The sequence below is a fragment of the Vipera berus genome (assembly GCF_964194415.1).
Source record: "Vipera berus genome assembly, chromosome: 13".
Lineage (NCBI taxonomy): Eukaryota > Metazoa > Chordata > Lepidosauria > Squamata > Viperidae > Vipera > Vipera berus.
Window position 1 is genome coordinate 1,808,541 of NC_138216.1, and position 22,029 is coordinate 1,830,569.

General features: G+C 49.5%; 2 protein-coding genes across 2 annotated transcripts; one reads left to right on the plus strand and one right to left on the minus strand.

Moving 5' to 3' along the window:
• Positions 1 to 147: 147 nt before the first annotated feature.
• On the minus strand, positions 148 to 20,134 carry MICALL2 (MICAL like 2). Its single transcript, XM_081338136.1, has 17 exons — positions 18,608 to 20,134; positions 13,674 to 13,722; positions 11,397 to 11,538; positions 10,686 to 10,873; positions 9,812 to 9,933; positions 8,889 to 9,584; positions 7,907 to 8,154; positions 7,417 to 7,489; positions 6,568 to 6,707; positions 6,102 to 6,254; positions 5,875 to 5,939; positions 5,634 to 5,757; positions 5,236 to 5,326; positions 4,542 to 4,615; positions 3,478 to 3,592; positions 2,391 to 2,437; positions 148 to 2,077 (listed from the first exon to the last, which is right to left on the minus strand). The coding sequence occupies exons 1-17, from the start codon at positions 18,748 to 18,750 to the stop codon at positions 1,998 to 2,000; spliced, it is 2,550 nt and encodes an 849-aa protein (XP_081194262.1). The 5' UTR covers positions 18,751 to 20,134; the 3' UTR covers positions 148 to 1,997.
• Positions 19,399 to 21,148, plus strand: LOC308673886 (uncharacterized protein; the record flags this gene model as incomplete). The annotated part of the gene is made up of 2 exons (XM_081337932.1): positions 19,399 to 19,410; positions 20,122 to 21,148. The coding sequence occupies exon 2, from the start codon at positions 20,141 to 20,143 to the stop codon at positions 21,146 to 21,148; it is 1,008 nt and encodes a 335-aa protein (XP_081194058.1). The 5' UTR covers positions 19,399 to 19,410; positions 20,122 to 20,140.
• Between the last annotated feature and the right edge of the window lie 881 nt (positions 21,149 to 22,029).

The window sequence follows — 22,029 nt, forward strand, 5'->3', positions numbered from 1 at the left end:
GTTTGACAAGACAGAAACCCAAGATTTTTGTGTGGTTGTGAGGGTGCCTGGAAACCGACATTTTCCCTCCGCCGTCTGTCATTCCTGTGTTCTCTGCTGGCTTGCTGCTCATTCTAACTGCCGGCAATCAAATGGAATCGTAATCAATTCATTGCTAAATGTTTTATGTTGCGGAGGAAAAAGAGCATTGCTTAAATTGAAACGACACACTCGCACACATAAAACGAACACAAACAAAAGAAGGGCAAGAACGAAAGGCGGGGAGGAAGCATCTGCTACTTCGCGCCTGCCAAGCGTTCCTTCTCCATTTTTTTTTATTTTTTTGGCTAAAAACGGTCCTTAGCAGACTCCAGATCCTGGAAAAGCCCACCGGCCTCTCTCACCAACTCAAAGATCTTCAGAATAGTGGGCAAGGGGCTTTGGTCATGCAGTCACCTTGCAAAGATGTGAAAGTTGAAAGAGGTTGGGTCAAAGTCTGAAGTTTCCTGGACTTCGTTGGTCTTGGTCCTCAGTCGGCCAATTTCCTGAAGCACCTGTCCCTTAAGGAAGTCTCCGAATTCATGCATTGGGTGCTTCCCTCGTGGTCAAGGTCCATCATTCCAAGAACCTGGAGCCATCCTTCTGGCCCACTCAAGCCCTGTCAGTTGACTCAAAGGGAGCAATCTTTGAAGGCCAGGTTGCACAGAAGCCCCAATCTTCATGCCTGCTCCTCAACATCATCAGGTTCTCTGGATCTTCTGCCCCGAGTGCCAGATTTGGTTTGCTCATGGTCCTTGTCTGTTTCAGCTCCTGGATAAATATACAGTTTCTAGTCTGATGTCTCCATGGTTTCCAGGTCAAGTCCACCTCTCCGCTGGTCCACCTCCATCTCATTAGGCTTCTGTGATTCTCCAGGGAGTCAAGAGTCCTAAAAGCAGATGTTTTTTCTCCTATCCAAAGCAGAATTTCACTCTAGTTATCCAGAACTTTCTCCAACTGCATGCTATACGGTGTTTTCTCTCAGCTAAGTCCACCAAGACTGGTTTAAATGGCTAGATGGCCTCAGAAGAGGTTCTGATCTACCTGGACTTCAGCTGCAACTTTCTGAGTCAATTGTCTGGCAAGTTATTTCAAGTATTTCTCTCCTATCCTTAGTAACCGGGGCACCGACACCTCAAACAATTGGATAGGTTACCATTTTAATGGGAAAAAAATGCTCCTGCTTATTTAAGTCATCTATGTCCTCCCCTTCCTCCACCTCCTTCTTCTTCTTAGCTTCCAAATGGTTTCTACCTCGAGCTTCTGGGCCAGCCAGGAGATGACAACTAGATTTTACAAAAGGTGCTGACACCTGACACCCCTTCCCTCAAAGTTTGCAAATTGTCAGTCGTAAGACATTCTAGATTTATTATACTGTACAAAAGTAAAAAAAAAAAAGTCCATTGGGATCATCCGGCAGGCCAGAGTCTGGAGTAAATCTGGTGGCTGGGATTCTCCAAATCATGGAAACAGAAGCACATGTGGTGATTGTAGTGATGATTTTTGAATGAAACTTCCTGAGATTTTTTTCTTTTTTCCCCCTGAAGTGGCTTGCAAACAGGCCTGCTGAGAGCTATAGCGCCACCTAGTGTCCAAAAAGGGATTTCTCCCAGTAGGAAGGGAAGTTCTTCTCTTCTTGGCACAGTCCCGGCAGGGGGAAAAATGGGGGGGGGGGCAGCCATATACGCCAAATTCTCCTGCAGATGGGGGGGAAAAAGGCATCCGTGCAAAGTCTTTGCTTCAAAGCTTTGTTTTGAAGATGCTCAAACTTGGATTCTTGGCAAAATCCAAAAGGCATTTGCTGCATTCAGAGCCTATATTTCTCCCCAGGGCTTTGGTCCTCACTATCCAAGCACACACACACACACACACACACACGCACCCCGCCTCTTCCTGGAGCAGCTAACCACTTCTCCTCCTTCGAAACAAAGTTATCTGAACAGCAAATAGATCCGTAGATTGCACCCCCTCTCCTGGATTCAGTTCTTGGGTTTCGATATTCGGAAGAAGCCAAACTTGTTTTTCCTTTTTTCATTGTCCTGGGGGCTCCGAGACACACCTGCGGGGAAGAAACACCTTCTTCAACCATCGATCAGTCATTACATGAGGGCTGCTGCTAAAGGGACCTTGGAGGTCTTCTAGTCCAGCCCCCTGCTCAAACAGGAGAACCTATACCGTCTCAGACAGAGGAATGTCTAGGTCTCTTCTTAAAAATCTCCAGGGATGGAGAGCCCAGTTTGGACTTAACCGTTCGATCAGTGACTGTTCAAAGTTGCAGCAGGCGTGAAAAAAGTTACAGCTGTAGCATTACGCAAGAAGCAGCCTTGACCCAAATGGCTTAGTGTGATCTACTCTGTAGGGTTGAGACTTACCAAACTTCTTGATCATGTCAACGAACATCTCATCTTCTTCCATCTCCCTATGGAAGGAAACACAGCAGCTAGTCCAACACCTGGAACAGGACTAGCCCTCCAGATGTTGAACAAGACATCTCAACATCCCCCACCACAGACCTTACTGGCCAGTGCTGGAATTCCTCAGGGTCCACCAGGTCTATACTGAGCTCCACGCCCAAAACGTCCCCTCAAGTGAAGTCACTTCCAAGCAACAACACTGGGGAGGAGCCGTCTTCGCTCTCATGCTCGGGCGCAGGCTATCTAAACTGCATTTCTTTATTGATTTTGTTATTATTCCTCACCCGTGGACAGAAATCCTGTGAAACTTAAAAGATGACTTTCACCACTATTGAGAACTATATTGGGAACTATTGAGGAGGAGTGGTCTTCACCCTCTTTCCCTCACACAAACTCTCCAAGCGTTGCTGTCTCTTTGGAACGCGGCCCCTCCCTGCTGGGAATCCAGACGGCATTCCACTACGCTCCCTTCTTCACCCGTTCAAAAAAGGGGGCCTCGAAACGCTGCTCGTTTTAACTTCACTTAAAAACGTAAACGCTAGATAAAAGTTTCAGGAGAAAGGAGAGGCTCCCCGCCCCCCCCCACCAGATGCACAAACAGCTTCCTTGTACGGTGTTTGCAGCCTCAGCCCGGTAAGCCCACCTTCACAATTAGCAGCGCAACTGCAGCCAGAAAGTACCGACAATCATCCCTAATTACGCCAAGATACTTGCCAAAAAAGCCAGACCTATGAACCTTGTTTGGCAGAAAGGAGCTGCTGACGTTTCTCAGGAGGGCTCTTGACCATCCCTTCGATAGGCGTAAGGCCGGGAAGGTCCTTTCTCAAGCTAACTACTTCTGAAGGAACGGGAAAATTGCAAACTGCAGGGCAAGCGAGAGCTTCTTTCAGCCACGTTCCCCAACCTTGGCAAGCTTAAAGACGTGTGGACTTCAAATCCCAGAATTCCCCAGCCAACCTTGCTGGGAAAACCAAGGGCTGGGAAAACCAAGGGCTGGACAAGGGCTGTCCCTCCAGTCCTCCTGCCTTCCTCCACCCGTTCGTACCTCAGTCTGTCCTCATCCAGGTCTTCGACGATTTTGTTCCGATTGTTGACCATGTCCAGGTATGAGTCGAGAAGTTCCTTCTCGCGAGCCTTCTCCGTCGCGGTCTTCAAGTGATCTGGGCGGCAGGGGAAGAACCAGAATTGTATGTTAAAGAAATCAATCACAGCACAAAACAATGGAAGACTCTCCCAAGGGTTGGGTTGGGTTAGACAACCATGGATGACCTTGGAGAGAAGATTCAGGAACGGTTAAGAGGAAGGAGGACAGAAGAAGACCTGAAGTTCTGGGAAAAGGGGGTCCTGCTAAGGAAAAGGCCAGGTTGGATCCTCTCTGACCCAAAGGGGAGGCCTAAGGGGGAGAGAAGCAGACTTGCAAGATTCTGCCAGCCCTTCAAGGTAGACCAGACCTGAAAACCCACGTCATGCACGCTAATACTGGCTGGGGAATTCTGGGAATTGAAGTCCACTCATCTTCAAGTTGCCAAGCTTGAAAAACTCTGAATATTGCTGCTTAGTAAGTTGACATTCTGTTGTTCAGGGATCAGTTGCTTCCTACATATTTCATTTCTTTATCCAGTGAAGTTCAACTTTTTGCCTAAGAACACTGGCCAATAATTAATTCCTTCCTTCCTTCCTTCCTTCCTTCCTTCCTTCCTTCCTCCCTTCCTTCCCTCCTTCCTTCCTTCCTCCCTCCCCCCCTCTCTCCCTCCCTCCCTCCCCCTCTCTCCCTCCCTCCCTTTCTTCTTTTTCTTTCTTTCCTTCCTTCCTTCCTTCCTTCCTTCCTCCCTCCCTCCCTTTCTTCTTTTTCTTTCTTTCCTTCCTTCCTTCCTTCCTTCCTTCCTTCCTTCCTCCCCCTCTCTCCCTCCCTCCCTCCCTTTCTTCTCTTTCTTTTTCTTTCTTTCTTTCTTTCTTTCTTTCTTTCTTTCTTTCTTTCTTTCTTTCTTTCTTTCTTTCTTTCTTTCCTTCCTTCCTTCCTTCCTTCCTCCCTCCCTCCCTCCCTCCCTCCCTCCCTCCCTCCCTCCCTCTCCATTTCTTTTCCAAGAAGAAGGTGGATGGGATACTCACCATCTTTGCTCATGAGACTCCGAAGTTCGGTCTCAATATCCCACTGCTTTACTTCCAGTTTCTGCTGGTTTATCCTGCGGGAGAGAAACGTTACTTTAAGGAGTCCAGATTCGCACGTGGGGCTGGTCCAAAGTTTTGGAGCCCTCCTGAACTGATTGCTGGAAGGATTCTACGACCTCTTTTTCTTCTTCTTATTTGTTTATTATTATCTTGAGTAGAATTTTGCCATAGAATAACAATAATTTCAAAAAAGGGAAGAAAAATGCAGGGCAGCAGAAAAGATAAGAAATAAGAAAAAGATTTTTTTAAAATTGGGGGGGAAAGGAAGGAAAGCCTCCCTGTTTCAAACAACTTGGGGCTGTGAAGGAAAAGAAACAGAGGACATGCTTGCTTAGTGGCCACAAGGGATTGGTAACTTGGTCATTAAGCGAAATGGTTGCTAAACAAAATCACAAGTATACTTATGACTTCAGCTTTCCTTTGCGCTACAGGTCTGCAAAAGTCATAAATGAGAGGACTGCTCGTAAAGCTACGAGGACTGCAAACGGTCAATAAACAAGACAGTCAGCAAATGAGAATTACCTGTAATGACCTGTTGGGTTTAAAAAAGGAGCCCAAATCCTAGCTAGTCGGCAACTGGCTACCCAGATGCCCTGAACCGGCCACTTTGCTTGCCCCATCCAGTTCCACTCACTTGTGCATCAACTCGGATTCCCGTCTCAGCAAGATCTGCTTCTCGTGGATCAGTTTGAACCATTCCACCATCAGGGCGTCTTCGGAATCGTCTGTGTACAAGATCCAAGAAAGAGGTCAAACGAGGCACCATCCACCGCAAAGAACCTCAGACAGTCCCTGTAAGGTAGGCCAGGTGGGAAAATAACCCAGCACCTGCCTCTGCAGAAGAAAAATTACCCAATTTGGAAAACTTCCCCTAATCTTGTTCGTTATTAAAGAAGAAAAAAGAAGCCACGTGTTGTAGCCTTCTGGGTCTCCATAAGGACTAGAAACCTGGACCTTTGCAAACCTTTTTTCAAAAGAAGACCAGAAAGCCCCATCTTTGGGCTGTTATCAGTTTGACCAGGACCCCCTTACCTCCCTCGCAAGCCCGCAGCTGTTTCTCCAAGGAGATCCCCTTCTGCTCCAGCTTGTCCAGATCTCTTTCAATCTGCCGGATTTCTTTCTGGATCTCTTCCTCGGGGACGTAATCCGGGTGCAGCTGAAAGGCATCAAAGAGTTAAAGACATCCGATTCGCCACCCTGAGGCTCAGGGCGGTTTGGCATCCTGACAATCCTGCAAGGTAGGCCGGCAGCTCAGCTTGAATCCGTAGCCTACCTTGGTGGGAGAGATGGCTTGATCACCCAGATTCTTCCAGAAGGTTCCCAGAGAGGACGGCTGGGCTGAAAACGGAGAGGGAAAGATTCAGTTGCTGTCCGACGGCCTTCCAGATGTTGCTGAACTACAATTCCCAGCATCCCTCAGCAATGGCCCTCCTAGCTGGGGCTGATGAGAACTGTAGTTCAGCAATGTCAGAAACTCAGAGCCTAATGAGAGAAACTGACCGGCCGCAGCCACTGTTTTCGAGGGACTCAATTTCTCTGCTTTGGCAGTGGCTGGCTGAGATTCCCACGGCAGCTTCTCTTTCTGCCAGCCGATGGAGACATCCAGCTGTGGCACCAACAGCTTCTTTTTTGGGAGTTGGACAGCCAGCGGTGCTAGGATGGAAACAAAAAACGAGAGAAAACCCAACTTATGAGCGTGGACTTGAGTTCAGATTCAGCTTTCAGCTATCCCGATGGGCGAGATCCTTCTCAAGAAGGATGTGCCCAGGAGAGGACAAAGTTAGCACACAGATCAGGCCCAATCAGGCAAGCCGAAATAGAGAAAACTGAGCAATCGGGAGTTCTCTCCCCTTCATGAGGACTAGCGTCTTGCTTGAAAGGCTTCAAAAGCCCAAAGGGGGGGGGGGAAACTGCCACTGTTCCTATGGGAATTACCCTGATCCTGTCAAAGCACAGTTAGTCATACCAGAGTTAGGAGCTGCCGGGGAGATGACTGACAGAGACGGCTTTTTGTCGTTTTGTCCTGGCTTCACCTCTATGTTGATCAACACTTTGTGAACATCGGCAGGTTTTGGAGACGGCTTGGCTGCGTCCTGATGGGGGGGTCTGCAGAAAAGGAGAGAGGCCGTTAGCACGGATAGGCCCTAACCGACATTTTGGGCCAAGGAAGGCAGAATCTGGCCATACTGGACTCTGCAAATCAAATCACATGAAGTATTAGAACCGCTTTATAAATCCTTAGTAAAGTCACACCTAGGGATACCCGCATCCAGTTTTGGTCCCCACGTTACTAAAAAGATGTTGAAACTTTGGAAAAATTGCAAAGAAGAGCAACTAAGATGATTTATTATTATTATTACATTTATTATTACATTATTAAAGGCCTGGAGACTAAAAGATACGAAGAAGAACGGCTGCAGGATTTGGGAATGGCCAGTCTAGAGAAAGAAGGATTAGGGGCGGGGGGGGTAGAGAGACGATACCTTAGCAGTATTCCAGTACGGTCTTAAGTCAGTCACGTGACTGGACTTAACCAGGTTTACAACATGTTTACAGCAATTGTAAAGCAAGTCATCGTGGGCATTAAGCGAATCACATGGTGGTTAAGCGAATCCAGCTCCCCCAGTTGACTTTTTTTGGCCGGAAACCAGCTGGGAAGGACGCTGTCCAAATTGTGGCCACATGGTTGTGGTCATGGTATGGCAAGGACAGGTCATCGATCATTTTTCCCAAGGCTGTTGTTAACTGTCTTTAAACAGTCAGTCATAAACCGAGGACCACTTAGATTTTGCTTCCCCCTCTTTTTAGCACTCACTTGACTGGCTTCAGCCTTGCTCTCCAGTCTTCTGGGTTCTCCAACTTCTCTTCTGCCCCACTGGCATTTTTCCCTGAATGAGAAACACGCAAAGGAGGGTGAAGCATAAACCAGCATTCAAGGTTTGCACCCCTCTTCCTCCTCCTCCTCCTGAGTCCCAACCACCACGTGGAGTGAGTGAATTACAGAGTGGGTGCGAAAACATGCCGATTCTGCAAAATTGTAAGTGTGCAGTTTATAGAACCAAAGTCTTTGAGATTTATTGATTTTTTTTTAAAGGTAGAATTGGATTTCCCTGCTGTTTCTATCCATCCCATCCCATGGCTGGCTGGGGAATTCTGGGAGTTGAAGTCCACCCATCTGAACGTTGCCCAGATTGAGAATCACCGGTTTAAGCATTAACTAAGGATTGAAACCATTCAATGGCTGGGGATTTAAGTCAGGATTTGACACCCGACTCATCACAGGCACATGGATGGCTGCTTCCTACCTTTAACCAGCTTGGTCTCCGATTTACGTCCAGCGTTGGCCGATGTGCCAGTGGACCCCTCCTTGACTTTGCTCTGGGGCTCAGCTCCAGCCTCCACTTTGTGGCTGGGCTCCTTGGGGAGATTCCCAACCCGATGGGGTGTTTCTGGCCCTCTCTGAGCATCTGCAAAAGCTGGCTTGTTAAAGGGTTTGCTAGCTGGCGGAATCTGGGGTTGCTGCGAACTGGAGAGGGCAGCAGAAGATGAGTTGCTGGAAAGAAAAGATGGTTACTAGCTTCGTGGCTGAGTTAAGAAGACGCAGAACCTGGCCGTCTTGGAAGCATATGGGAACCGAGTTCTTGAAACCGCCCTCTTCCAGCATATATACATTTCATAAAGAAATAAAATCATAATCCACGTACTCCCTACCAAACCAAATTCATAAGAGGTAAAGTTGCGCTTTTGTCCATTCCGGGGTGTGTCGGCTCGCCCTACCCCGCAAACACCCGTCTTTGCAAGCTCAAATCTGCAAATTTAAGGAGACCCAGTTTGGTCCGGTGCTGAAGGCACCAGACTAGAAAGCAGGAGATGGTGAGTTCTAGTCCTGCGTTAGCCACGAAAGCCATCTGTGACGTTGGGCCAGGAGACAGCGAGTTCTAGTCTAGTCTCATTCTAGCCTTAGCCAGGAAACATTTTGGGCCAATCACCAGGAAACGGTGAGTTCTAGTCCTGCCTTAACTGTGAAAGCCGGCTGGGTGGCTTTGAGTCAATCGCCAGGAGTTGGTGAGTTCTAGTTTCGCCTCAGCCATGAAAGCCACCTGGGTGATATCGGGTCAATTAGTCTCTCTCTCAGCCCAACCTACCTCACAGGGTTGTTGTGGTGGGGAAAATAGGAGGAGGAGGAAGGTGTGTCGGATTTGTTGGCCACCTGGAGTTATTTGTCAAAATAATAAAAAAAAGCCAGAATACAAGTAAGTAAATGCCAGTGGAATACCGAAGGCTCACCTGTTGTAAGCCAAAGATCGGGGCACCGCGGTGCTGCTAACCCCTCCCGGCTGGCCGGTCGAGGGCTGCGGTCCCGGTAAGACGCGCTGAAGGATGCTCCGTGCTTGGTCTTTCTTGCTGTCACTGGTGCTGTTGCTGCTGACAGGGAGCTGAGTTCGAGAGACGGGTGTTTTCTCAGGGACTTGGGCAGGCTGGACGGGAGAGCTGCTATGATTTCTCGCCGGCTCAGGTTTTCTCACCGGGAAGCCAGAAGAGGCTGGATCAGCCTGGAAAAACTTCTCCCGAGCCTGCTGGATCCTGGAGCGCACCTCCGTCGAAGAGGAAGCCATGGGGGGATCCGCGCTTGGGGCAGGAGGGGGCGGGCGAGTCAAGCTCGGACTTGCGGAGACCCCGCTGGTTTTAGGACTCCAGGAACTGGGTGGTGGCTGAGTTGCTGCTGGCTGGGGGGCCACATTGTTTTGGAAGACCCTACGCGGTTTGGGCACGGGGGATGCCGCCTGCGGCGGTGCCAGCCCCTTCCCACAGTTCCCTGAAGGGGTCTTGGAAGCGCTGGTGGTCTTCTTCTCCGCCCTGCTCTCCTGGGCAGGAGGAACGGGGGCAAGTTCAGCCCCTGCGTGTCGGTTGCAAAGGAAGGTGCCCGGGCTAAACCCGGCTTTGTAGTTTCCTCTCTGTAAAGTGCTGGAACATTTTTTGCACCTGGAAGCAAAATTTTGGACCAAACGTGACCATCTAAGAAAGGAATCCGATTGGCTGGCTGGGAATTCTGGGAGTCTTAAAGTGGGCAAGGTGGAGAAAGAGTGGGCCAGAGTGGACTTTACAGACAAGCCAATCCTTGCAGCATCCTTACCCCTCCCCAAGCCAGACCCCTGGAGCACGGCCCAGGGGGCAAGGCCAGCCCGACCGACTCCTCCAGGGGCCCGTACCTAAAGCAATTCCTGTGATACAGTTTCCCGTCCATCAGGAGGCGCTGGACCAAGTGGACATGAGTTCCGCAGACGGCACAGTTGCTAGGTTGTGCATTGTTCTTCTCGGCTAAGACCCGTCTCTGGAGGGAGAGAAAAGGAGGCACACGGGCATTCAAAAGGAGCCCCCCCCCTCCATCCAGCCCAAGACCCTTCTAGCCCCCTCCCCTGTTTCGCAGGGCACCCTCCATTCTCTGTTCCCATTAGCTTAGCCTCACATTCAGGACCGGTGGCTTTATCCTGCAATCATACCATCACCATTTACAACTTCTTTTTTTTTTTTTGCCAATTTCTGGTTAAAAAAAAACAACGCACATTGCGAGAAAGTGGATTCATTTAACGATGGTGTGGCTCGTTGGATGGCCAAGGGGAATCGCTTTACAACCGCTGTAAAAAAATGGTCGTGAAATCGGCTTCAGTCACAGGGTGACTTGACTTACCACGGCAACGACTTACAACGGAAATTCCGGTCCCTACTTTGGCCGCAAGTCAACAATTACTTATAAGTGATTAATAATCTTCTGGTGTGCCACCAAAGCACTGGTCTATTAAATATTGTGTTATGGATTCCAAAAGGGTGAGAAGCAGCGATTTTAGAGGATTAGAGTCCTCATCCCTGAGCCGCCATTATTCTAAGATACACTCTGCTGATCCATGGAGGTTCGATTCTGAAATATCCCGCTGTCATAAACACAGAGAGAGAGAGAGAGAGAGAGAGAGAGAGAGAGAGAGAGAGAGAGAGAGAGAGAGAGAGAGAGAGAGAGAGAGAGAGAGAGAGAGAGAGAGAGAGAGAGAGAGAATCAGCCTCCAGGACAAAAGGGATGGCGTTTCGTACTTCGACTGCCGGAGGGGAGTCCAACACCAGCCTCCGGCCCACCGCGGCTGGTTCCGCTTTGGGTTCCAGAAAAGGCGGCCTCACTGGCTGCGTTGAGCTTGGGGCCCTCGGCTCAGGAACCCCTCTTTTCTCGGTCGGCTGCTCACTGGGTTGGGACGCCGGGCGCTTGATTCCACCCATCCCTCCAACTGCAGAAAGAAACAGAATGGAGATGCCAAGGCTCTCATCGTATAAGAGAGACATAAAAGGGCACGAGTGGATATTTTAGTCCACAAAACTGGCATCAAATGCAATCTGATTGACCTGCCTTATGTTATTAAGGCTGATGATTGCTTGCTGAGATAACCGTCTGTTTTTTTTTAAATCAATATTTCTTTTCCCAATTTAAAGAGGCATCCCTTCCTTCCTCCCTTCCCTTCCCTTCCCCTCCCTTCCTTTCCCTTCCCCTCCGTCTCAGCAATTACCACTCCAGTTTTGCTGGCCTCTAGTCCTTGGATATTACACTGCCTCTACCCATGGAAGCTCCATTTCTAGCTATCCTGCCCATGGCTTACGTCAAGCTGGTTACATCTCGTGGGGGCAGGGTTTGTTGTTGTTCTTTAATCCTTCCCATCCTCTAAAAGTCTTCGGAGGAGCCATCACAGCGTGGACAGGACTTTCACATCAGTCCAACGCTTGGACGGAGGGAGCGAGAAAGAGAGAGATACTCACTGGGCGACTTGCCGTGGAAGTAATTGTAATACTGGGAGACGTAAGTGAGGATGCTCAGCCGGTCGGGCACTTTAAGGGCCACCATGTCTTCAGCGTCCAGCAAAGCCGGGATGCCCAGCTCCTTCTCCGCAACCCGGAAAGCCTGTGAGATGCGAACAGAGAGGTTGAGGTGATGTCCTTCTCTTTAACCAAGCCAAGCAAGAGGAGATCCATGGCCAAACGATTCTGCAGGACAGCCAGATCTGTGACGAGTTCAGGTCCTGAATCCTGACCTCGGAACAACCCCCTTCCAGAAAATCCATTCCTGTCCTCATGGTCCTCATGGTCAAGAAGCAAAGACAGCATTTTGCAAATTGTTCTCCACCAACTACACACTTTCTATCGAGGCCACACACTTTTGCCATGAACAGTGGACCGGTGTGGCCTGGGAGACCCCAGAAGTCAACCCTGGTGTGAAGGAGAATTTTCACTGCAGAGTTAAAGCGCCATTCCACCAAACGGGAGGAAGCCTCCCTAGCAGGAGAGGAAGACAAGCCAGCATGTGCAAAGGGAATCCTGCGATAGAGACAAGAGGCTGCCAAGTCTTCTAGTCCTCATTAAAAAAGGGCTCTTTGGTGTGGTTGAAAAAGAATCTCATCTCCAAGTCTGGCACCAAAAGTTGAAGACCAGCCAGGCCACAGAAACTCAACGTGGAGGCTCAGCAACTTCACCAGGACATTCCATTCCTCCGGCCCTCAACCCACGCTCGGATTGTTGGACCCGGCGCGCAGACGATGGGTGGTCCAAGCCTGCTTCCTCCTCACAAACATCTGGGAGACTTTCCTTCCTGACAACAATTGGCTTTCCCAGGCGCTCCACATCCAAGGATCTCAGGTTTCCAAAAAACAGAGTAAGGAAGGGGGGGATGGAGGAGGATCTGGTTTCTGGAGGGGAAGGAGGAACCTATTTCAGGAGGCAGCCAGACTGGGAGCACAAGGGAGCACAACGGACTGGCCAGAGGCGAAGGGGTGAAACGATGTGCATCTAAATCTGATCTTTGATTTCTCAGGGAGGGTCCCCTGGATCGCCAGAAATCAGATTGGCTTTACAGGGTTGCAGGGAGGAGAGACTGAGAGAAGAGATAGATCGAGATGGATAGAGAGATGAAAATAGAGATAGGTAGGTAGGTAGGTAAAAGACAGACAGACAGACAGACAGACAGGCAGGCAGGCAGGCAGGCAGGCAGGCAGGCAGGCAGGCAGACAAAAAGACACAGACGATAGATAGATAGATAGATAGATAGATAGATAGATAGATAGATAGATAGATAGATAGATAGATAGATAGATAGATAGATAGATAGATAGATAGATAGATAGATAGATAGATAGAGAGATAGAGAGATAGAGATAGAGAGATAGAGATAGATGCATCGAGACTCTCCCTTGTAAAACCTGCATTCAAGAACTAAACTTCCGTAAGTCTGTATCTGTATTCATACTGCCAGCTTTCACAACCTTTTACACCCCAAATTACATTTATGTATTTATTTATCTATCAAAGCGGCTCGTAAGTCACCTGGATGGAGCTAACCCACCCTGCAGAACCACGATATGCCAGCTGTGCAACCCAAGGATAAGCTACCATTAGGTGATCACCAGCTATCATTCCACAACCGCTTGGTCCAGTCCAGACAAATAACAAATCAGGGCCCTGCTTGTTGCCAAATGGGGTTCAGGATGGCGACTGCTGTTGGTGCTCTGAGGCGGTCCAGACATTGACTGATAGGTCCTCATCCTCGTCCAACTTTCCCCCCATTCAAATGGACGGCGCTGGTAATCTCGTCAAACTGGTTTTTCCAGACTCTGCCTTGAACTGAACGTGACTGAGTTCACTTTCAAGATTAATCCACCTTTTCCTCCCCCTTATTTTTAAGGTTTGATCTCTTGCCGCCAGACTTTGGGGTTCCTCCACACCCTCAACCTGAAGCCCATCCGCGTTCGGAGTGTCTCAAGGGCCCCAGGCGAGGCGTGGAACCTGCTCTACCAACACAGTTCAAGAACGCCGCACGCAAAGAGAAAAAGGCCAGGGAAAAATTGAGTAATCCTACGCATGAAAGGCAAACTGCTAATTTTTATTTTTTTTAAAAAAAGGAAAGTTAATGGGGTCGAGTATTTGTTTTATGATCTGTTTGTTCTGATCTACCTGAGGTCAAGGTGTGCAGGAGAAAGAAAGGGGAAGAAAAACAGCCTGGAGGGAAATGACGAGGAAGCGAAGGGGAGAGGAAAACCACCTTACCAAGGCGTTGTTCTCGAAGACGTTTTCCTTGCTCAGGGAAGTAAAATCTCTGAAACAGAAAGAAAAGCAAAAGTTATAGAGAAACAAGTAGCAACAGGCCAGGATTCCTTGCCCCACTATGTTGCCTGCCAGGCCAAACTCTCCATCCAGCCAGTTTTTCCCCATCAAAGCACGCAACATATTCTCAATGTTAAGATGTTTGTCCTAACACTCTACGGAAATCTTCCTTCCTGGAATTTACATTCCTTATGATGATGGAAGACAGTCTCGGTCAACGATTAGGGGACTGGAGGATAAAACATATGGTGAATAGTTGCAGGAACAGGCTATGTCTCTAACAAACAGAAGGACTAGGGGTGACCTGATAGCAATCTTCCAATATTTGAGGGGCTGCCCCAAAGAAGAGGGGGTCAACCTATTCTCCAAGGCATCTGAGGGCAGGACAAGAAGCAACGGATGGAAACTGATCAAGGAGAGGATCAACCGAGAAATAAGGAGAAATTTCCTGTCAGTGAGAATAATAAACCAGTGGAACAACTTGCCTCCAGAAGTGGTGTGGGGATGCTCCATCACTGGAGGCTTTTAAGAAAAGATTGGACAGACACTGCTTGAGCAGTGGGTTGGACTAGAAGACATCCAGGATCCCTTCCAACTTGGTTATTCTATATTCTCTAAGTCTGAATGTTTTTGAAGTTTAGACACAGTCCTCCAATTTTCGTACACCTGAAAATCTCTCCTGTAATAGTCCTGACCAAGTTCAGCTATCTCCTCCTGCAGGAATCTACTTGCCCTTACATGGCTAGTTCAGGAAAAGGGATCCATTGTCAACTTTTAATTAATAATTCCACATGCCTGATGCAAGTTTCTAAGAACCAGATCTCATCCATCCACAATATATTAGTTGGAGAACATTTTTATGGGAATTTCATCACTATAAGGAGTTTGATCTTTACAACAAGAAGGTATATATTTGTTGTTTCTGTAAAAACAAGATCCTGCTTCAAAGAATTGGGCAATGTAGGTCTTTTCTCCCCCCCCCCCCCACTGCAACAGCATTCAGGCAAATAAAAATTAAACGGGGGCTGGGAAGTTAGAAGAAAACAGTTCAACAGAATTCGGGAAAAGCCTGCAGGAGGTTTGAACAGTCACATACATCTCTTGGGTAACAACCAGGAAGCTACAACTGGAAGGTGTGTGAGAAGGATTTGGGGAGAAATGGAATTTCCAGTTTTGTTTTGGGTGATGTAAACAATACATCTAAGGAGACAGGCAATAAATGTACATATAAAAAGAAAGAACTTCCTACTGAATTCTTGGGGCTCACAATTTTACAGGGAGATCCAATCCAAATGTGAATAATATTCTGACTGACAACCATAGTCTTCCAGCCCAGGTTCAGGGCAGCTCTGCCAATAGGGAAGGAGTAAGCCAGCGACTCTGTTGAAAAAAGCTGGCATATCATTGCAACCTGACAAGGAGCCAAGTGGGCCACGAAACCCTGATTTAAATCTCACATCTGCCAGAAAGAATTGGGAACATTGACACTCTTCTAAAGCAGAGGTCCCCGACCTTTTGGGCACCAGGGACCGGTTCCGTGGAGAGAGGTTTTTCCGTGGACCGGAGAGTGCGTGGTTTTGTGTGCTTGCGTGCATCCACGGATGGGGCTTTGCTTGTTTGTGTGGACCGGTTGCTGGCATGCCGCAGCCTGGGACCGGTCCATGGACCAGGGGGACCCCTGCTCTAGAGTAACCCCAGGTTGCCCCAGGTAAGGAAAACCAGGAAAACAGACTTGATGTCCTTGAGCTACTTCTTATATCAATCAATCCAGGAAAACAAAACCAGCATTCTTGAGCTGCTATGGACATGCCTGTAGCTTCATTTGTGAAACGGCCACACCACAACAGCCAGGTAGGTGTTGGCATCATAACATTATCTTCACAATCAAGCCTTCTATTCGCAGGAACTTCAGCCTATGGGACCGTCTAGTCTCCAAAGTCCAATTCGGCACCCAGCAGACCCATCGTGCCGAGACCTGCACTGGTTGCCAAAAATTTGGGTCTGATTTGACCAAAATTGGCTGAGGAAGACAGGAGGGGAATGGGCTTCTTCCAGTCCTGCTCTCCCCAGAGATGACAGCAACGAGATTTTAATGGAGGGGAGGAAGCCCCCCCCCCAGCGATCAGCTCCACTCCTGCCCACCCCTCCGCCTCGCTGGCTTTGCTCACAAAGGCTGTCACACATAAATGTAAACAGCCAACATACCTCAGGACTGTTAGCCGAAGGTGTCTAAACATCAGCTGGGAGACGCAAAGCGTTTCCATCTTGACAAACCCTTGTTTGTTTTAAACCCGCCTTTCCAAGTATCATGGCAAACAACTGCTCTGAAATAAATGGTTTTTTTTTAATTTCAAGACAAGAACAAGGGGCTTTCTGATTATTTTTGGTTGAGACGAGGCAGAACTGTCTGTACCAAGGCAGGGCCGAGAGGTCAAAAACATCAAGATGGTGTCCATGATGCCCATAAAAAGTGGGAGGAGCTTGGATCAGAGAGTCTTAGCGGGCATGTTGACTTTTTGGACCTCCTTTGCAGACCCTCCTGAAGTCAGGAACAACCACCAAGTAACTTGAGAGAAAATTCGTTTGTATTTATTTGTTCAACTTCTGAAGCTGCCCAACGAAGTCAAGAGGCTCTGGGCAGCCTACAATGCTAAAATTATAAAACAAGTCAAACAGTATTTGTTTAAAAAAATGCCAGTTGCCACCTCCACGTTGGGCATCCTCTAATTTTCTCCTCCCCCCCCCTCCCTCCATCGTTCCATCTCTGTAAGTTACTTCGCTTTTTCTGGATGGAGAGCAAGGCGAAGCAGCTGATCAACAGGGCAAGGCGCTTTCTCTGGATCACATCCTGCTTGCTCATGTCAATCCAAATATTATAAATAGCTTTTTGAAAAGTACCAGCAAGTCGTCACGGTTTACCTTTCCGCCAAAATTTCTAGACCGACCAGAAGCTTCATGGGAGATACGATTTATTTATTTATTTATTTACTTAGTTAGTTAGTTAGTTTATTATTTAGTTTATCGTTCTGTTTGTTTGCTGCCTATCTTACCACCAGGGGACCCTAATCCATCCCTGCATGCAGAAACTGAACACATCGAGGGAAAAGACTCCACCGGAATTCTGTCCAGGATTTAATTTAATTTATTTGATTTAGGCCCTGCCCAAACAGGAACCAGCCTTTAGTAACTGGCTGGCCGGCTTTCTGCCTGCCAAAGGTTGTTCTAGATAAGAAGCCTTCAACCACATCAACCGTGATTAAATGCTATTTTATGGCGTCCGTGTTTAATGATTTCCCCATTCGGATAAATATGATGTTCTCTTCCTATGGTCAGTGTGTGTTTTCGTGTTTGGGGTCTGGGTTGTTGTTGTTTTTTTCCCCTCTCTTTTTTTCTTACTCCTTTTTTGCTTAAAAAAGAAAGGAGGAAAAAAAAACCCTTTATGGGTCTCTTAAAGAGATACCAACTGGAGAAAAGAAGGACGGCTTTGTGGCTTTGTTCCCAGGGCCCGTTTCTTCACTGGGGTCAGTCACGTGGAAGGAAATGACAAATATGCGTCCAGCCATAGCTGGAGTTTGCCTGTTGCTCACAAACTCTTGACTCTGGTTGCGCTGCGGATGACATCAGACTGGCGAAATTTGGTGGGGAAATTAGGAAATAAATGAGTTTTCTGTTTGGTTCTTATTGAGAAGAGGACAAACTTAGAATGTGTAATGAAGTGACAAATACTTGCAAGCTCTTAAACTGTAACTGTTGTTTTTTTTTTAATTTAGGGGGGGGAAAGTACTGTTCCAGCTGCAGACAATGGGTGTTATTATTTTGGACTTCGGTTTTAACTGGGAAAACTCAAAGTTCACTCTGGACTGGGTGGATTTAGGGGTGATATTAATATCAAGCAATAATCTGATTGTTGTCAGAAGTGTTAAGATTGATATACAGGTCCCATAAGCCAATCCCAGTCTGGTTAATTAATTAATTATGTTTTTCCCAGAGAAAATGCTGCCACTGCAAATAGCAATCTTCAAAGGTCAGAGATCAAATGCATAAGGAGCGGTTTTATCAGAAACTAGAAACCCATTTGACTATTTAGTGGAATTTATATACTGTAATAAACTGTTTACGGGACCTGACTTTTGGTACGTCCTGTAACAGTAGAGCATCTTCTTTCATCCTTGGCAGTTTCAGGGGGAAAAACAAAGCCAACACAAGGATAAATCCGTAAGACGATTCAACAGATTAAAAAGAAAATCAAAGTACAGCATACAAAAAAAGTGCATAGGAAAATAATCTTAAAAACAAAGCAGAATTGGGGTGCTTAGAAAAGCTGGAAATTAGACACCAAAAATGGTTTGGAAATGCTAATCCTTTGAGGAACAGGTCTGGGCAAAAACCTTCTCAATTCATCCTTTTCAAAATTAATGAAGGTGGGACACAAATAAAATGGAAGAAATACATAAATCCAATGCAAAGTCCTTCCAAAATGCATCTTGCCCACCAAGAGGCTTCTTTGGTGCAGCTTTGTGGCATCATACCACAAACAAACAGACACACACGTACACACCCCTTGTTGCAAAAGTTTATCCCAAACTGGGGGCTCCCCCACTTAATTCGTACCAGACAAATTCCGAAGGGGACAGGACGGGGCAGAGGCTTCACCCTCTGTGAGATGCCCAACAGCCTGGGCATAGGTGCTGCCAAGACAGAACATGATGGACCAAGGACCTTCAGCTTTTGAGGTTCTAGGGGTAGACTGCCTTGGAAGCTGGAAGCTCCCCTCAACTTCCGCTGGGAAAAACGAGCAGGTCCTCCTCCCTTTCCACACTTCTCCCCCTCCCCCCCCGTGTACCCCTTCCAGGAAGGGGACCCCCAGCACGACTCACATGAGGTCCGGCCTGTGGCGGTGCAGAATGGCGCAAAAGGCCAGGCCGTCCCGGAACGAGGTGGTCATGTTGGTGATGGAGACGTCTCTGTAGCCTTCGCATTGTTGCTTGCACCAGAGTTGTAAGGCTTGGATGGGGGACATCCTGAAGGGTGTGGGGGCGTGGGGGTGGTGGCAGAGACAATGTGTGTGTGGGGAAAATCAAGCAGAAAAGAGGGATGGAGAGAAAAGCAGGGAGGAGGAGTGTGTGTGTGTGTGGGGGGGTCAAGCAGAAAAGAGGGATGGAAAAAAGCAAGAAAGAGGAGTGGGTCAAGCAGGAAAGAGGGATGGGGAGAAAAGCAGGAAGGAGGAGTGGGGGAGGGTCAAGCAGGAAAGAGGGATGGGGAGAAAAGCAGGGAGGAGGAGTGTGGGGGGGTCAAGCAGAAAAGAGGGATGGAAAAAAGCAAGAAAGAGGAGTGGGTCAAGCAGGAAAGAGGGATGGGGAGAAAAGCAGGAAGGAGGAGTGGGGGAGGGTCAAGCAGGAAAGAGGGATGGGGAGAAAAGCAGGAAGGAGGAGTGGGGGAGGGTCAAGCAGGAAAGAGGGATGGGGAGAAAAGCAGGGAGGAGGAGTGTGGGGGGGGGTCAAGCAGAAAAGAGGGATGGAAAAAAGCAAGAAAGAGGAGTGGGGAGAAAAGCAGGGAGGAGGAGTGGGGGAGGGTCAAGCAGGAAAGAGGGATGGGGAGAAAAGCAGGGAGGAGGAGTGGGGGAGGGTCAAGCAGGAAAGAGGGATGGGGAGAAAAGCAGGGAGGAGGAGTGTGGGGGGGGGTCAAGCAGAAAAGAGGGATGGAAAAAAGCAAGAAAGAGGAGTGGGGAGAAAAGCAGGGAGGAGGAGTGGGGGAGGGTCAAGCAGGAAAGAGGGATGGGGAGAAAAGCAGGGAGGAGGAGTGGGGGAGGGTCAAGCAGGAAAGAGGGATGGGGAGAAAAGCAGGGAGGAGGAGTGTGGGGGGGGTCAAGCAGAAAAGAGGGATGGAAAAAAGCAAGAAAGAGGAGTGGGGAGAAAAGCAGGGAGGAGGAGTGGGGGAGGGTCAAGCGGGAAAGAGGGATGGAAAAAAGCAAGAAAGAGGAGTGGGGAGAAAAGCAGGGAGGAGGAGTGGGGGAGGGTCAAGCGGGAAAGAGGGATGGAAAAAAGCAAGAAAGAGGAGTGGGGAGAAAAGCAGGGAGGAGGAGTGGGGGAGGGTCAAGCAGGAAAGAGGGATGGGGAGAAAAGCAGGGAGGAGGAGTGTGGGGGGGGTCAAGCAGAAAAGAGGGATGGAAAAAAGCAAGAAAGAGGAGTGGGGAGAAAAGCAGGGAGGAGGAGTGGGGGAGGGTCAAGCGGGAAAGAGGGATGGAAAAAAGCAAGAAAGAGGAGTGGGGAGAAAAGCAGGGAGGAGGAGTGGGGGAGGGTCAAGCAGGAAAGAGGGATGGGGAGAAAAGCAGGGAGGAGGAGTGGGGGAGGGTCAAGCAGGAAAGAGGGATGGGGAGAAAAGCAGGGAGGAGGGTCAAGCGGGAAAGAGGGATGGAAAAAAGCAAGAAAGAGGAGTGGGGAGAAAAGCAGGGAGGAGGAGTGGGAAGAAGGCAGCCAGAGGCTGGCCTTTCTGGAGCGGGACAGGCTGAGTCGGGAAAGTGGGGAGGGGGTCTCTCCCCCTCTCCCAAAGAAAGGAGGAGGGGGGAAAAGGACGAGAAGAAGGGCAAGAACAACTTTCTTCCGCGGGCAACGCCAACTTCTTCCCTCTCCGCCGGGATCTTCACGCCTCCTCCTGCAAGGCGCCGCCCCCGCCTGGCCTGGCCTCGCCTCCCGGCCGGAGGGGCCGCCGCGCAGCTGGGAGCCTCCCCCGGCCCAGCCCCGGCCGCCAGCCAGCCGGCCGGCGCGCATCTCCCGCCGGAGCATCCCCGCCGGAGAGGGGCGCCCAAAGCCGCGCGGAGCTCTCCGAACGGCCGGCCCGGCGCTGTCCGAGCGGACTGGGCTGTTGCGGAGCCGCGGGCCGGGCGAGGGGAGCCGCCAATGGCCGCGGCGGGGCGGGAGCGACCGGCCCGGCCGAGAGGCGCCGCCTCCGCCTTCCGACGCGGGGAAAGGGCGCAGCCAGGCAGGCGAGCGGCGTTCGCACGACCCGGACCCGCGTCTGCTGGAGGAGGGCCGGGCAGGCTGGAAGAGGGGGAGCCCGGCGGGGGGGGCTCGTGGGGAGGGTCGGTACCGGGGGTCCCAAGGGCGGGGGGGGGGAAAGGGAGAGGGGCAGACCAGTTTGGGCCAGTTGGCTGGAGCCAAAGAGCTCCAGGAGGGTGCCAAAAAAAAAAAGCTTGGCAAGGTCCCGGGGGGCCAAAGAGGCGGAAGAGCCAGATTGGGGAAGCCTCCCCCCCCGCGTCCCCCCCCAGGGCTGGTCCCGTCCGCAAAAGGAGCCCCCAAAGAGGTTGCCGAACCCGCCCCGAACGGAACCGCTTTGCAAAGGACCCCGGAGCGGCGCCACCCCAGCAGGCGGTTGCCGGTGCTGCGGATTTCCCCCCCCCCAGTTTAAAAAGCTGCCTTTAAAAAATCCGCGTCCCCCCTCCCCACCCCCCAGGAAGGAGGGTCGCCCTTGTGAGGGGGAGGAAGAGGGGGAGAAGGAGGGAAAGATTTTGCATTTGGGAGGAAACGCACCCCAATTCTCCCTGCGCACCCCGGATGAAGCGGAGGAACAGAGAATTTCTGGCTGTCCCGGATTCTGGAAAAGAAAAATTTGGGAAAGTTCACACAAACATGAATTTTTATCACAGTTGCTCCTCTCTTCGCTGCTTGGGGGCAGCTAGACCTTGGTTGAATGGGTTATTTTTATTTTTTATTTTATTTTATTTTATTTTTGTGTTTATTTATTTATTTACTTTACCTCCTGCTTTTATTGTTTCTTCTAAACCAGGGCTCCCCAATCCCCCCCCCCCCGATTTAGCAACTAGCGCGCACACAAAAACGAGCAAAGCCCCATCCGTGGGATGCTGTCAGCACACAAAACCACACACTCTCCGGTCCATGGAAAAACCCTTCTCCACAGAACCAGTCCCTGGTTCTCAAATGGTTGGGGGTCCTCTGTTCTAAACTACGCGAGGAAGGGAAGGTATCCAATACTCATTCCTTCTCTTTTCCCCACAACAATTGGACTGGCCCAAAGTCACACAGCTGGCTTTCATGTCAAAGGCAGGACTAGAACTCGCAGCCTCCTGGTTTCTAGCGTGGTGCCTTAACCGCTAGATGAAACTTTGCTATATGGAGACGTGTGAAGCATCACGCTCACTCTTAAAAGTCTTCCTAGACCAGGGGTAGGCAACCTCGGCTCTTTTATGACTCATGGACTTCAACTCCCAGAATTCCTGAGTCAGCTATGCTCAGGGATTCTGGGAGTTGAAGTCCATGAGTCATAAAAGAGTTGAGGTTGCCTA

Coding starts and splice junctions, on each gene's coding strand:
- MICALL2 (XM_081338136.1), bottom strand. CDS start 18,750: ATGTCCCCCATCCAAGCCTTACAACTCTGGTGCAAGCAACAATGCGAA. Junction 6,708..7,416: donor GCAAGGCTGAAGCCAGTCAA/GTGAGTGCTAAA, acceptor CCTTTTCTGCAG/ACCCCCCCATCAGGACGCAG. Junction 5,327..5,633: donor GCTGCGGGCTTGCGAGGGAG/GTAAGGGGGTCC, acceptor TCTTGTACACAG/ACGATTCCGAAGACGCCCTG.